This window comes from Lepisosteus oculatus, chromosome 7 (assembly GCF_040954835.1).
Source record: "Lepisosteus oculatus isolate fLepOcu1 chromosome 7, fLepOcu1.hap2, whole genome shotgun sequence".
Lineage (NCBI taxonomy): Eukaryota > Metazoa > Chordata > Actinopteri > Semionotiformes > Lepisosteidae > Lepisosteus > Lepisosteus oculatus.
This window is the reverse complement of record NC_090702.1, coordinates 37125679-37142400: the sequence shown is the minus strand read 5'-3', so window position 1 is coordinate 37142400 and position 16722 is coordinate 37125679. Positions and strand designations below refer to the sequence as shown.

Sequence of the window (16722 nt, the reverse complement as noted above, 5' to 3'; positions counted from 1 at the left end):
TGTGGGTCAAGTATAAATGTATCTTTGCCTGTATCCTTTAATTTCAAACATTTAGAATGCTAAGTTGTAAAGCCAGTCTAGTTTCTGCCTAGTGTTAAATTCCTTGAGACATTTGTTTTTCCTGTGGGTAGACTACGCGTCTAATCCATTTACTTTGGAGTGGGTGATTTTCTCACAGGGAAAGTAAATAATATTCTCTACAACTTTGCTGTTGTGTTTGCTGTTGTCCTAGTGGTGAATGCAATTGACGTGCTTGTTTTTCAACAGTGTTATCAAGGAGGAGGCTCCTGACAATGAGCAAGACAAGGGAGTTGAGAAGGAAGTTGCTGAACGATCTAGCCATGAAGCTGAAATGGTATGTCTGAAAGATCGTTTACTCCTCTCTGTTGTGAAATTATTGTTAAATTGCTTGCCCTAATAGTTGCATCTTTTCTGTGAACAGGAGGGACAGGATGTTAGTGATCATGAAGAAGGAGAGGGGGAGGAGGAAGAGGAGGAAGAGGACGAAATGGAGGTGGATGATAGCTCAGATGATTCTGATTCTGAACTGGATGAGAAAGGTAATAACATAATGTATATCACCTATCGCATATCGTAAAGTTAATTTAACTGTACAGTGCAAAGACATAGAGGACAACAAAAAATACAATCAACTTCAAACCTACTAAATAAACACCTGAGAAACATCCCTCACGTACACTGGCCCAACATGATAAGTAATAAAGATCTAAGGAAGAGCACAAACCAAGAACAAATTGAAACACAGATTTAATGTAAAACATTGGGCTGTGTTAAAACCCCTAGTGTCCAGGGGTTAAGGATTTTTTTTTAGGATAATTTTGGATAATTTTTGAAAGCAGGTGGGTTCTGGTGAGGGACTAGGAAGCGTGATAACAAGGGTCGGTGCAAAAGTGCTGATTTTAAGTTGAATAAGTGACTGGTATGAAATAAGACACAATAACACACAGGGTAAGGGAACTGGAGTGGTGCCAAAGAAAAGAAAATAACAAACAAAATGGAGCTGGCTAGGAAAGTGAGGGAAAGCTAACCTGACTACAAAAGAAAACCCGAAATACACGGTCTTCGGCGTCTTCAATACCCTAGCTAACCTCCACTGACTACCCAAAACCATACAAAAAAGACAGCACTCAGCTGTACTAAACTAGTGTGACTAATACAAGAATCAACTACGTGTGTGCAAAATTTTCCCAACAGCCTGAACTAACTATACACAAAAGTTCACACAAATGCACAAGTGAGCTACAAATACAAACGAGAGTAGACAAGTAACAGGGTACAAAGGAACACAGAGGTTGATACAATAACAAGTCTGGGCAAGGTAATGGCAAAATAAGGATAACACAAACAAATGAAAGTACAAAGAGGCGAGCAGAAACCAACAAAACAACAAAGCCGAAGCTATACAAAAACACACACACACAAAGCAAAACAACAAACCAACAAAGCCGAAGCAAAACCAAAAGCCAAGCCCAGCCCAGCCAAGTGGAAACAGTGTATAATGGTGGGCCAATGGGGTAGGGACAACAATCAAAGTCAGAAGTGTGGAACAACAACGAAAACACATGTAGACCACACACTGGGATGTAACAGGCTGAATCAGGCATACATTGAGGAAACCAATAACCAACACCACCAGGCAAGCCGTCACTGGGAACCCCCAGGGGAAGAGGAGACATGGAAGACCAAGAAACAGCTGGAAGAGAGCAGTGGAGGCTGAAATCAAAGAAACAAACATCATGGCAGGCAATGGAGTGAACAGTGCAGCATCGAGCCTGCTGGAATACATTTGTGGATCCTCTGCTCTTCAAAGAGCAAAGGGGTTTAAGAGAAAACATGCAATACTGTGTGTTAATGTGTGCCTTTTTGCCTTTTCTATATAATACAGTTTAATACTAAGTAGTACATTTTATGTTTTTTTTAAAAACATTAATTTCTAAATATGAATTAATAATTGAATTGGAAATATGTCTTTATTGTATGAGATTTATCAATTTGAGAATGATCATCTTCATTAAAAAAACATTGAAAAGTACCCAAGTAATTTTACTGTAGGTATGACTTTAAATATGTACAAGTGTGATTCTTCCAATTGTATGGTTATACTGTATTTTGAATATGTTTTTTATTGACTCTATCTTTTGAATTATTGACTTCTTCACTGTATGGCATTCAAAATCCAGACAAAGCTGTGGTATAAAGCTTATGCTAAGAACTTACACACTGTTTATTTGTGCAGGGACTCTTTAATCTATTCCAGTGTTTGTTGGGGTTAAATCATTTCCAGAGAAATTAACTTGTGCCGTTTAAAGCAACCATGCTGTGTTTTTCTTTAAAAGCTAATTTCCAGGCAGATCTGGCTAACATTACATGCGAAATCGCTATCAAGCAGAAGCTGATCGACGAATTGGAAAACAGCCAGCGTAGGCTTCACACCCTCAAACAGCAGTATGAACAGAAACTGATGATGCTTCAGAGCAAGATCCGAGACACACAATTGGAGAGAGACCGGGTTCTCCAGAACATGGGTAAGACTACAGGATTTGTGAAGTGCATTCAATGTAGCAGACCTTTCCTAGCAGAAGTTTCCTGGCAGGCGATTTGGGGCAGCGAGAGTAATTTAAGCAATAGTAATTGAAAACATTTCCCTTAGGTTCAATGGAGTCGTATTCCGAAGACAAAGCTAACAAAATTAAAACGGAATACGAGAAGAAGTTAAGCGTCATGAATAAAGAGATGCACAAGCTGCAGTCTGCTCAGAAGGAACATGCTCGCTTGCTGAAGAACCAATCTCAGTATGAGAAACAACTGAAGAAGCTGCAGCAGGAAGTGGCAGAGATGAAGAAAACAAAGGTACCAGTGCTATATTTTATGTGATTTTTCATCTTTTTTATATTGCATTCTGCCGAAAAACACGCCCAGGTTTAAGGTGTTCACAACAAGCTGTGTCCACCCAGCTTGTTGGGACTTCCAAATATAAATCGCAATTTCAGTGCAGTTGTTTTTTATTCTTAGACACAGTAAATTAAACATTAGTTCATACAAAGCCAACTGATGAAAAGGTGCTGTACTTTTTTGTTATACAAAATCATTTGAAGAACAGGTATTGAATCTTGTCAGAGGTTGATAGTAAGCCCATTAGGCCAATATAGCTGGTAGCATAGAGAACACATGTCTGAAATCCTCTGAGTTTGTACGACCATCAATGTCTTGTTACTGTAGGTGCGTCTTATGAAGCAAATGCGGGAAGAACAAGAGAAAGCCCGGATGGCAGAGTCCAGACGGAACCGGGAGATCGCCTCACTGAAGAAAGACCAGCGCAAACAGGAGGTAGGCGCAAGGGCTTCAGGTTATTTCATAACATTGCAGGGAATGTCCTTTACTCGAAACGTGCTAATTAGTACTTTAAATATGTCTTAAAACACAATGCCCTGCCCTACTTTCTGTCCTGCAGCATCAGCTACGGCTTCTGGAGGCGCAGAAGAGACAACATGAGTTAATACTTCGCAGGAAAACAGAGGAGGTGAGGAAGGCCTTTTATGTATTTTTTTAATTTTAAGCGATAACTAAGGATTCTGAAATTGTATTCCAAGTGGTGTTTTTTTAGTAAGAGCATCAAATAAAAAAAAGTGGTGGGTTCAGGTGATTTTTTCTAGACAGAATCAATAACTGAATACACCCAGGTGGGAATCATGCAGAAGTGGTTAAAAAGCAAAGTGCTTTAGAGACGAAGTTCTGCCACACTTTAATGGGGCAGTGCATTATTTGCAATACAGAGCATAGGGAAAAAACATAAAATTGACTGTTGCATCAAAATCCTCTTGCACAGAACCCATGAACACAAATAATAATACAATATGCATAAATGCATAAAAGGAGAAGCTGGCAAGAAAAGTGTAAACCTTCAAGCTGTATAGTTCTACTTCTGTTAAGAAAGGAATATGGGATATCAGTTTTTAATGTTCATGAAAGCAGCAAGGTAATGATATGTACTGTATATTCACAAAGAACACAGATACATTTTTGCAGATTAGATGGCTAGAGATATTTTTTTTCCATTAATATCCCTCTTACAGCAAAGGTAGTAAACACTGTACCTAGTTAGCCCTTAAAGTCTTATTTTCGGTCACAAGCAACAGCTCTTTTCTGCTTTTCTGAAGACACTGAATAAGGAGAAGAAATGTCACGGGCATAAAACACTAAATTTGTAAATGTGCTTTTGCAGATTTTTCTCAAATATGGTAATGAAAGTGACACTCAGCAGTGAATTACCTGCTGATAGAACTGTTGTTCCTATCCTTTTGTTGAAAGGTCACGGCCTTGCGCCGACAGGTGAGACCGGTGTCGGGGAAGGTGAACCGCAAGCTGAGTCTGCCAGAGCCAGTCCAGGATTCTGCCCACTCACTGCGAGCTCCCTCAAGCAAAATGCAAAGTGCAGGTTCAGTGGCAGCAACCTATGGGAACAGGTATTACTGACAGAGGAAAATAGTAACTGTGACAGGCCAGCAGTATTGAGGATAGTAGTGTCAGCCTACCTGTCACTACTGTCATTAGAGGTCATTCAGGCCTCTATTTTGTATAAATAAATTTACATGTGGTGTATTAATTGATTAATTAGATAATTGGTGAAGGGCTGACAGTGACATTTTCACATAGGGCTAATTTAGATAAGTACTGTATATTCATGGTGGTAATTGGTGTGGGTTGTTTAGGGTAGGTTTTTCTTCAGTGTATTTTGAACAGTTTTTTTTAGAATCTCATTGCACAGTATTTGTCTTTCTATTATGATTTTTTTATGTGCTCAGGCCTCACAAGCATCCTGCTGTGAAATAGTCTTGTTATTAACACTTTTTTTGGTAATTTGTATCTCTTTGTAACTGCTGAATGTTACTGTTCTAATGTAATGGCTTGTCTTGTTCATATATTTATATAAGGACAAATATACTAAGGTTGAAAGGCAAAGCTCTTCAGGTGAAAGGGGGTACAACAGTGATAATTTTTTTGCATCTTTTGGATTCTTTGTTATCCTATTTAAAGAACAAATCACTTTTCTAGCCTCTCAGGAGGTTGTGTTGGCTTTCATTTCTGTGATACCCTTTCTCAATTGCAGGAAGTACCAAAGGAAAGTTGTAGGTGTTTATTCCTCAAAAACAGCCAGAATGAAATGGCAGTCACTTGAGCGCCGTATCTCAGATATTATCATGCAGAGAATGACAATTGCTAACATGGAGGCTGATATGAACCGCCTCTTAAAGGTAAGACCTCATGTCCATTGACAGTTTTCAATTTGTGCACATCAATGGATGCTAAGAAGAAAAAAAAGTAGAAAATAGATATTTCAACACATTCTCTATTATTAAGTGAGAATTCATACTTACTGGGAAGTTGAGTATTGTCCTTGGTTTTGAACTCTTTTAAAGCTTCATTACTTGTACTTATCTTTACAGCAACGTGAAGAGCTTGCCAAAAGAAGGGAGAAGTTTTCCAAAAAGAGAGATAAGATTGCCTTGGAGGGGAGTGATGCGGACAAAACCGTTTTGTCTCTCAATGAAGAAATGGAATCCCTCACTGCAAACATAGATTACATTAATGACAGTATCTCTGACTGTCAAGCTAATATAATGCAAATGGAGGAGGCAAAGGTAAGCTTAGTTACATTTTACCTACTCATTTTAATGGTTATTTTAAAATGATTTATTAAAGATTATAAAATGTCTCCTATCCTTGTTCAGGTACTGAATCTATTTAAATCTGTTATTACTTTTGCCCGGGGGGCCTTTTGGCGATTTCGTTACCAATATAAAGTTATACTCAATATTCTTATAATTCTCTAAATGGGTACTCGCTTGCTTATGTTTGTTTGAATGCACTTTGTAGGAAGAAGGGGACACAGTAGATGTTACTGCAGTGATTAGTTCCTGCACTTTATCAGAAGCTCGTTTCCTGCTGGACCATTTCCTGTCAATGGCCATCAACAAGGTAATTTATTTTTGCTTTTGATGTTTGTTTTTATTTTTGGTACGTTTTTACTGAATATGTCAAATTATCTTTAGTACGTTTTTTGCTAAGGAAAGGAGGCCATCTGTGCCTCTCCTATTCGTTGTTTGTTGGTCTTACCTCAGTCACATGCTGTAGCTCTCCGGTATGGTAAATGGGGATGATATTCATCATGAAATTTCTTTCACAATTGAGTTCTTTGAGTAAGAACCCTGTAGATGTCTGAACTATCTAGTCCAGCAAATGACAGTTTTCCCATTATTTTAACCCCCCCTCCCTGACGCACGCTTAAAACAAAATGCACATTCGCCTTAGGGTTTTCAAGCTGCCCAAAAGGAGTCTCAGATCAAAGTGATGGAGGGTCGTCTCAAGCAAACGGAAATAAACAGCGCAACTCAGAACCAGCTCTTGTTCCACATGCTGAAAGAGAAAGCTGAATTCAACCCTGAACTGGATGCTTTGCTTGGAAATGCATTACAAGGTAACGTTTTACATTGTCTGAAAAAGGTCTGACATCAAGGTTTACTGCATGATTAGATAAATGTTTGCTTTGCTTGGGGCAGTCATTTGAATAGATGCTGTATAAATGATAATTCTATTTTGCAGTCATAGATAAAACAATAGGCCATACTGATGGAAAACTAAAGCCGTAGTGCTTCCCCTCCATCTTCTTTTGTAATGCTTTTTGGTAGTTTTGTACAGTATATCTGTACAATCAAATTCAATTGCACTCGTTTTTTTTCTTGAGGATATGAAATGGAGTTTCAAACTCTTTGTTACTGAGACTCATCAAATACCTGTTATGTCCTCAATTGAGTGATTAATGATGTGGCTGAAGACTTTTCTGGACAGTTTGGATTCTTGAGAAATTCAGTAACTGCCTGTGGTATTCAGACTGTTAACACAAGCACTATAGATCATTTTTAGGCGAGTAATTTCATGCAAGCTCCTACAGCTGTCCAGACATTTTGAATCTAATATTTTGTGAACAACCTCACCTTTATGCAGCTGACTTTTCAGTGTTTCGGTGCTGCAGCATCTATTCCATTCATGGTGATAAAGAGTAGAGTGCTTAAATATTAGGTGTAGTGTTCTATTTTTTATTTTAATTTTTATAAGGGAATGTGTTTTTGATTGGTGTGTTGCTTTTTGTTTCCTTGTTGCCTGAATTCAAACAGAACTAGGTAGCATACCAGTAGGTAAGTATTAAAACAAGCCCCTTCTGTACTGCATTAATGCATGGGTTATCAGACTAACCAGAGTTCGTAACAACAGGTTGTGCATGAAATGTTGCTGAGAAGCTTACCATTGCCAACTGACCTACCACCTTCCATGTTATTGAGTCCCTTTTGCGATACAGCCACAAATGTTGACCAATTAACTGTCATCCGTTTGAAGTACAGGTAGAATGATAAAGCTTGTCTAAACTCATAGTCCTCTTATATTTGCATTCCAAGTGCGTCATCCTAATTTGTTTTTGTTAAACCGTTACATGTTTGAGTATTCCTTTTGTACTTACCTTATGTTGTAACTCCCTGCGCTAAAGTTTGATGAAAGTATTACAAGCTGGCTGCCATATTGCTGTAATTTTGAAGAGCATGACATTTATGTCTCTATTATGTCTGTTTTCTCTCGGTATAAAACTTGTTAAGGAATGCTAACCTAAGTTCAGATTTTTCTACTGAAATCCACAACTTTAGGTAAATGGGGAAAAGTATGTTTTTCTTTCAGGTGTAAACACTTCAAATTGGAAAGACTGTGTTTATTAGGTTTTTAAATGTGTATTTCTCATTTAAACAGTTATACTTTTGATGACAATGCAAATGGGTAATCGACAGCCTTATATTCATACGTAGTTTAATAGCACAAACTTACTTAAGAGCTATTTTTTTAAATGTTGGATTTGAAAAAAAGTAATTAAATGGGTTGTTTTCTTATAATTGACTAGAAAATGGAGATGAAAGTAGCAGTGACGAATCACCCCAGAGCCCAGGCACAGAAGGAAAGTAAGTACATCTTGAGACTTGCTCATAAGAGTTGTAATTATTGCTCTGCATTGAATTTGTGCTTGTCAGATGAATGGAGTATGTTTAAAACATGTATTAAGGTTTCACCATCACTTATGCATTGTCTCTCATATGTCTTAGCTCATTAGCCTCTGACCTCATGAAGCTCTGTGGAGAAACCAAACCAAGGAATAAGGTATAAACTTCTTGAATCCTGCCTGAATTATGTTATCCACTTTAAATAGCAACTGAGAACTTTAGGTTTTGACATACTGTAGTTATACAGTATGTGATTAAACATGTGATGAAGTTTACAGAAAGCACAAATTAGCAGTTTTTTCCTCCAATATAATATAAATTCAGAAATTCATTCATCTAGCTTGTGGAGCAAGAGGCTTCAGTTTAATTCTCTGCCTAGAGAAATCCCTGTATATCAGTCGTATTAATAACTGGAGGTACCAGTGAAATTTGCAATACACATGCTCAGTATTCATTTTGGCAGAAGGTAATATTCCATTTCCTTCCATGGAAAATCATGTTGAATACATCATGCCACATCCTGTTCATGCTGTACTCACTGTTTATAAAAATTCTATTTATATATCATGAACAGAATTTTATTTTAAATGTTTTGACTTTTCTAAATGTAATGCTTTTCCGATACGGACTACTGTACTGTGTTTTAGGCCCGAAGAAGGACAACTACTCAGATGGAGCTACTGTATGCACACAGCAGTGACCCTGCCCTTGACGCTACACCAGAGGGCTTCTCTGCCCCTCTCCTGCCAGTCGCTGAAGCCCAGGAGAGTGGGGAAGATGCAGAGATTGCCAGGGGTGCTGCTAGGGAACGAGACCCACTGCCTTCACCGTCAGGCCCACCTTTTAAACAAGGTGGCATGTAAGTCTGCCACATACCTGAGCCTCTAGCATGCTGCAGCTTATTTTACTTTGCTAATGTAATCTTCAGTTTTCCAGTTAATGCAGGTTATGACATTTCCTTAGAAAAATTGGAGTACATAATGGTGTAAAAGAGGATTTTATACAGTATGTAAGATGATGAGCCTTTAAGAAGTTACATTCTTAGCTTCTTTTAAAGTGTTCCATTTCTAAGAATATGATTGCAGTCTCAAGTGAACAATTTTTGCAATCATTGTTTATTGTTTTGGTTTAATAGGGCTATGACCTTGAGTGACAGGGTTGGAAATAATATGATCAAAATTTGTGGGCTTTATTTTAATTATAATATTCCTGCCTCTTATATCTGTGCCTTATTAACTTGTTTCGCCTCACAGTGTTTATGCATGACCTTTCTGGGTGCTGTTGAATTCTGCAGATAAGCATCTGAGCTTATTGTTGAAGCACCAAATATAACAATTTTAACAACTGCTTTACTAAATATCTGTGAATACATGCAACAGGTGGAGACAGGTTGCAATAGTGTAAAGAGTATTGCTGATGCCAGAAGGTTGGTATTGGACAGTTAGTAGTGCAAGAATCTGATGAAGATGGAACAGTAACTGGAACAAGGCGGGAGGTAAAATTCTGTGCTCTGTATGGGATCCCACAACATTAAATGTTACCCACCTGTTTTTCATTTTATGCTGCTCTGAGTTTGCTTTTCTCACTAACACAAACAAAACTATAAAATGTCACAAATATTGCATTAGTTCCAGACAGTCCACAGGCACAGAAAAGAGAGCACCCGAGCCGTCTCCTTTGACCCGAAGAAAGATGTATGAAATGGAACAAATGGCAGGAGAAAAGGCCAAGAGAAAGGAAGTCAAACAGTAAGAGTTGTCATCTTGCAGGCCAGAGATCTCTTGTCATTTTTAACAATAATAAAAGTTTTTCATAAAGTAGCTGTAGTGAAAAAGCATGCGCCATCCGATTGAACCATTGCTTTGCCTGATTTGGATCATTCCCAGTTAAAAGTCCTACAATGAATGTAATCATGTCAGAAAAAAACATAACGTGCCCCTGTTCCTTTTTTGTCATATACAGTACTGTGTGTATGTGTGTCTATGTACAGTATATGTGTGTACTGAACACAAGCATTAAGCATTCCCATTGGAGTGGTTACAGTTTAATATAGTACATTCAGTGTATGACTTACTGTTTAATCTTCATCACTTCTATTTTTCATTTAAATTCTAGATTTCTATCAATGCACACTCTATGAAAGCATCATTCGTTTGCTGTACCTCTAATTAAGTTATTTTTTAAGTAGACCTTGGGGAATAAGGTGAGATAAAACAACTGAGTGATTAAAATTGCTGCTTGTTAACAATGTAGACTCAAGCTTTGTCCACTCAGATTTTCTCTTGACACGATTGTAATACATTGTTGTAATTAAACCACCAGCTTTGACTTTGTTGATCTGAAAAATCTGCTACATGCCTATAACTTCCAGAAATGCATGCAAATTCATAATGTTTCTGATGTTTCTTTTCTTCCATGAAATGATATTGCCAATCTATAATCCATTTCATTTTGTGAGCCCAGTTTTGTTCTGAGGGTATGCGTCAAAGATACTTTATCTCAAATTGTAAAAGTGTCAAATTTGGTTCTGTAAATATGTATGCAACCTCAAGGTTAGTTTGTGTTATTGTTTCTGGAGACTTGATGGCTATAGTAATTTGTAAGTCTGAATGAACGTTCAGTTAAAACATTTGATGTTGCAGCTCTAATTCAGGATCCCCAGAGACCAGTTTGATAGACCCCTCTTCTCCTCCAAGCCGATCCTGTAGTGAACAGAATGTTTTTAGCCGTCTTGCAGTTTCTCAGGGGAATTCAGAAGCTCAGCCAAATAAGTAAGAGAAAAGCAATTGATTTTTTAGACTAGAATGAAATTCCTAGAGCTTTGAGAGTAAAAACAAGTCAAAAGAAAGCCCTCATTTAACATGAACTAAGGAATTCACCAACACAAAAATTGTTCCTAGTATCATGGTGTAAATGTACCTAAATTTCTAAAATGATTAGACAGTATACATAATACAGGCCAGGGAAACCTTCAAAAAAGTTACATATGTCTAAATATACACAGTTTTAAAATTGTGTGCCAAATGTATGAAACACCATGTTAAAAGTTTTTTTTTTGCTCGTCAGTGTTCTTTGGGTTTGTCTAGACTCATTCAGTTTCCTTTCGTTCCCAGTAGAGGCCTTTTCCTTGAGTGATTAATTGTCTGTTAACACACATACGTTGAATACACAGTCACACATCTGTATTATCAAACATGACATCATTAACTACTCCAAATTTGAGGAATGTGTGTGCTCGTAATGTTGTCAGGTACATTAGGAACAATGGAGTCTGAAATTAAAGTGATCTCATCTTTAAACAGCACCATTCAACCAGCAGGGTCACATGTGAATTCTGTTGTTATTCACTTAAAGAAAGCCTCTTCAGATCTACCACTAATACAATTGGCATTTGATTTAAAAACCCTCTTTCTTTTAATAACCAAAACTATCAATCTCAGATAAGTAGGTTTTCCATGGAAGAACACAATCTTCATATAGTGTTTGAACTTTTCTGAATGATTATAGTCCTGGGTGTGTCTCTATTAGGTGTTTGTGAGTGTGGAGCTGCAGTATCAGCTCTTCTGGTCACCCTGTTGAGAGACATCTGTTGCTGTTTCTCCTCTCAGTGGCGCTGCTGCTGTGTAATAGGGCTGATGAAAGTGATTCTTCTCTATTGGAGGTACACAGGTACTCTCTTTTGGGTCTTTCCTTTCTGTCCTGGAGGGTTTGTATCTGATCATAATTGTTAAACCATCTTATTCCCTTTTGCTGCATGTTGCTGAAGGGCTGCCATGTTTATCTCTGTGCATTTGCCTTTTTTTAATGTTGCTGCTTGTTAAGCTGGTGCTTCTGTGTTGCAAGCATGCTGATTTAATTTATTGAAGCCTAATGAAAAATATGCTTTACCTTTGTTTGTAGAAACTTAAATTACTGCTTAAAACAGTTTGACTCTTAATAATGCATAATATGTTATGTTGCAATCTGTATTGATTTTAGAGGTGTAATCAACCCATTCCCTACTACAAAAAGCAACAGAACTGCACTCTTGCAGTGTATCCATGTGGCTGAAGGACATACAAAGGCTGTACTCTGCGTAGACTCCACTGATGATCTCCTTTTTACAGGCTCCAAAGGTAGGAGGTCTCTTTAAAACTCAGGAAAAAGTTTAAGAATTAACCTAGATTCAAAGCATCTGTCAAGTATTGACTACATGATGGAATTTATTATTTTTTGTTTGCATTATGATTATATAGCAGCATATATACAGTAGTATTACTTGTTCAACATTGTATAATTGAAATTGTTATGTTTCCCCAGATCGCACTTGCAAAGTGTGGAATTTGGTTACTGGACAGGAGATAATGTCTTTAGGGGGTCATCCAAACAACGTGGTATCAGTGAAATACTGCTCCAGTTTGGTTTTCACAGTCTCCACATCTTATATTAAGGTGTGGGATATAAGAGATTCAGCCAAGTGCATACGAACACTGACGTAAGTACTCTAATGATGTCTCTCAAAAACATTGATTTTATTAAAACTATTAATTTACTTGTTCCATTAAATGAGAAGGATTTTTGTAATTTGTAGTGCCCTCCAAAAGTATTAGGACAGCACAGTCAAAACACAGGTAAAAGGTTTAGCCACCTCTGGAACTGTCACACTTCTTTTTACTTTCACATTCTGACTTGTATTTAAACGAATACAAAAACATTTTGTCTGCATACAAATAAGATGCAAAGGAACAAGTAATAGGTTTATTCCATGCTGAAAAAAAGAAGAAAGAACACAACGTTTCGGCCATGGAGCCTTCTTCAGGTGTGAACATATGTATAAGATATTGCTTCCACTGTTATTTGGCCTCTCTTCACGCGCAGCATGACAATTACCCAAAACATGTGGCTAGTGAAACCAAATATTCATCAGGAGAAACTCTAAGATTTTCCAAGTCACTGTGCAGATTTAACAGTAAATACAATGGTATATGAATTTTCCATGCTGAAGAAAAAAATTGAATTTTCTGAATCAGAAAAACAACTTAATTAAGGGCAGTTATTCCCTTAAAAATACAATGTTTATTGCATTGTTCATATCATTCATATTATTCTAATAAATTTAATACAATTGCTTGACTGGAAAGCACAAAATACTTTGCTGTCTCAATATATCTAAAGGGCACAGTGTAATTTAGTTATGTTTACACTTCATAATTAAATTGACACATTTTGGTCAAAATGTCCTTTTAAAAACAAATGGGTACTCAAAGGATGTCATAAATCTCAGCAATTGTATTTATTTATTGCAATCTTTTCAATTTTAAAAATGAATATAAAGCACATACTTATTCATTGTATAAATAAGTTATTGAGTGCAGTATTCAGGTCTCATTTAGGTGTGGCTACAGTCTCGTACAAGGAAATATGCACAATCTGGTATTGATGGAGGCGAAAAGTAAATCCAGAGGCGATAATGGTGAAGTTCAGTCATTTGCTCGGCCCTTTTCTGATTTATGTTTTGGCATGGGTAAAATCATTTTTGCTATAAAAATCTCAACCAAAGACAATTAAGATCTGCGAGTGATTGTACCTATGTAGAGCAAATAAAGAACTGGGAAGGTGGGAATCGGAAAATGCACATTTTGAATTGAGTCTTGGAAACAGTCTGAGAACCTCTGAGCTTCTTAGATGGTCTTCAAAATTTTGAAAATGCCCTTCAGGCCAGGCTTTGCCTAGCACCACAAGTAAGTAAAACCACTGATAGATATACTGTACCACAGATAAGGAGGAAGTTTATTTATGTCATTTTACTCTCCTCTTCATTATTATAGATGCATAGAGTTAAAGCAGAACAGGCAGACCAAAAAAAGGCAGAACAGGATAGAGTATCATGCTTTGCTGTGCTTGGTGCTGGAGTACTGTAGATTGCAACATTGAATACAATGGGGGCTTAACAATAGCAGCATAAGGTAAAAAAAATGTGGCTGCTTATAAATGTAGTGTGAAGTAAACATAAGAAAAAAAGTAAGAAACACTCTAATCTTTCTCCTCAGGTCTTCAGGCCAGGTGACGCCAGGGGATGCTTGTGCAGCTAATACTAATAGGACTGTTACAATACCTGCTGGAGAAAACCAGATCAATCAAATTGCACTGAACCCCACAGGCACCTTCCTCTATGCAGCTGCAGGAAATGCAGTTAGAATGTGGGACCTTAAGAGGTAAATGAGCATTTAAAAAGACTGGAAAATATTGAGTGTCAGAAGCATAAAACCTTAAAGCCATTCATTCTGTAAGATGTTAATGCATTATGAATATTTTAAGGCAGTATTTAGAAATAGTATTGCAAAAAAGATTTAATACTGCACATCCCCAAGAGAATACAGTACATTTTTATGCTTTGGTTCAGGTTTGATGTCAACTTGCATAGCATTGATAGCTTTTGCAGATTTTTTTTGTTTGGCCCATTATTTTAAAAGAACATATCTAGAGAAGAACAGTACCTTATTCAAATCTGTATCCCTCTCTTTTTATTAGGTTTCTGTCCACAGGCAAACTGACTGGACACCTTGGTCCTGTTATGTGTCTGACTGTTGACCACACTGGAACTGGACAAGATCTGATCATTACTGGATCAAAAGACCACTACATAAAGGTTGCCACTACGTTTTAAGGCAAAACTTAAAATGATTATTTTTCAGTGTCAATGTAATATTTAGTCATATAACAGAAACAACACAGTATTGTGGGCAACTACTAACTTATTATTAATGTATTACTGTATATCCAGTATACAGGCATTCAATTGATTTTACTTGTACTGTACATCATTTTGTGAATGAAACAACCTTCCTAGCTGTAGCTGCGCTGCATTGTCATTATTACTAATTATACTGTCTTATTTTTGTGGCAAAAGCCTCCAGAGCTGACTTAGCCTTTTCCTTTGCAAGTTTCTTAATTGTACAGTATCTGAGTAATTGGTGTATTCTGATACTGAACCCAGTACTGATGAGCAATATTCACTCAAACTATGAAATTTAGCTCTAAAGCTCTGAAAACCATTGCAACAAAATACTAACTAATATACTAACAAAATACTAATAGGCATAATGATACCAGGGATAACATGTGGAAGTGGTAAAATATAGTGTTTCTGCTGTAAACTAAATAGACTTGTTTTATGTACCCCTGGGAGCTTGTATATTGCAGTTTGAGCAATGATACATGTGTGCACACACACTTCCAGCTTTATTGTGCAAGTCATATTGTCATTTTATTTTTGTTTATTCTTTTTGTGTTTAGATGTTCTGTTCACGTGTACATGTTTCTGCTGAGTAAATGATAACATCAATAACTTATTGGCATTTGATTGTGCAGATGTTTGACGTAAGTGAAGGAGCGCTGGGAACCGTAAGCCCGACACACAACTTTGAGCCTCCACATTATGATGGCATTGAGTCTCTGGTCATCCAGGGAGACAGTCTCTTCAGTGGCTCAAGAGATAATGGTATTAAAAAATGGGACCTGTCTCGCAAAGATCTCCTCCAGGTAACTGGATTACACAGCAGATTTTGTGATGGTCCTCTTTATCGGTACTGCCATGTCTTCTAATCAATCAGGAATGCCATTAAAGTTTTGTATCAAGCAACCCTGCTTTTAAGAATCAAGATCATTGTGTTTTTACCATTTCTTTGAGATCAGACCCTTGAATGTAAGGAATTTTACCTTCAGATCACTAGTTCATGAAAATCAGTCAGTATTCATGTGCGGTTAGTATAGTGTTGCTGGTACTGCAAACAGAATTTGCCACAGAGGACTGCTTTGTCTCAGTCATGTAGAAACTGGGTTCACAGGAGTCTAATCAATGGTGGTTTTGTTTCTCCAGCAAGTTCCAAACGCCCATAGAGACTGGGTGTGCGCTCTAGGAATTGTACCTGGAAACCCAGCACTCCTGAGTGGCTGCAGGGCAGGCGTCCTCAAACTGTGGCACTCAGACACCCTCTCGCCTCTGGGAGAAATGAAGGGCCACGAGAGTCCTATAAACGCCATCTCTACCAACTCCAGCCACATCTTTACAGCGGCAGAGTAAGTCAATCACCCAGCAACAGCACGTTCTGTGTATTACAAATACATTGACTTGCCCCCTTATTAAGATATTCATAGACTATTATAATATTGCACCTGCCCTACAATGTTAAACATTTCATCAGAGTTGTGCATTTAATCCTGTTACCAGTACAGTTGTCGTACTGTTGCTCATCTCACATGACTGTCCACCCTCTCTTATATGTGATGTCTTGTACAAAAATTTGCAATGTCAAGCTGAAGTAGCAAATTCAGTACTACAGTGTTAGTACAGTACTGTACAGTATTTTTTCTCAGGTTTAAGTAGCCAACATTTCATAGGAAAACATATTAATCATATTTGGAATCACCAGTTATGTCTGTATGTCTCAGCTCATAGCTATGACAATTGTACCCGCACAAGATAAAAGAGGAAGTCTGTACAGACTCCTCTTACACTCTCATTCATTGCACTATTCATCTTTTAACGTGTTACATGCTCTGTGGCAATGTATACATGGTTCTGTGCCGATCACCAATGACAGCATGAGCCTGCAAGTGCCTAGTAAGGTCCCGGAGGTTTGAAGTGAAACCAGGGAAAGATCCACTGTTGCAGCACTTGATG

General features: G+C 37.5%; 1 protein-coding gene across 10 annotated transcripts in view; it reads left to right on the top strand.

The window, feature by feature from the left end:
- kif21a (kinesin family member 21A) overlaps nt 1-16722 on the top strand; it is a 55849-nt gene that overhangs the window by 37621 nt on the left and 1506 nt on the right. For 4 of the 10 annotated variants that reach the window (XM_069192465.1, XM_015352614.2, XM_069192464.1 and 1 more), the window contains 23 exons: nt 268-355; nt 443-560; nt 2358-2546; nt 2672-2871; nt 3241-3348; nt 3473-3541; nt 4330-4484; nt 5129-5273; nt 5466-5660; nt 5896-5997; nt 6331-6496; nt 7194-7214; nt 7964-8021; nt 8163-8217; nt 8708-8919; nt 9689-9808; nt 10703-10831; nt 12039-12175; nt 12360-12534; nt 14090-14254; nt 14571-14688; nt 15411-15581; nt 15919-16118. In XM_069192465.1, coding sequence (XP_069048566.1) covers nt 268-355; nt 443-560; nt 2358-2546; nt 2672-2871; nt 3241-3348; nt 3473-3541; nt 4330-4484; nt 5129-5273; nt 5466-5660; nt 5896-5997; nt 6331-6496; nt 7194-7214; nt 7964-8021; nt 8163-8217; nt 8708-8919; nt 9689-9808; nt 10703-10831; nt 12039-12175; nt 12360-12534; nt 14090-14254; nt 14571-14688; nt 15411-15581; nt 15919-16118 — 3096 coding nt within the window. The remainder of the gene's footprint in view (nt 1-267; nt 356-442; nt 561-2357; nt 2547-2671; nt 2872-3240; nt 3349-3472; nt 3542-4329; nt 4485-5128; nt 5274-5465; nt 5661-5895; nt 5998-6330; nt 6497-7193; nt 7215-7963; nt 8022-8162; nt 8218-8707; nt 8920-9688; nt 9809-10702; nt 10832-12038; nt 12176-12359; nt 12535-14089; nt 14255-14570; nt 14689-15410; nt 15582-15918; nt 16119-16722) is intronic. The other 6 variants (XM_069192466.1, XM_069192463.1, XM_015352609.2 and 3 more) reach the window with 3 other exon arrangements.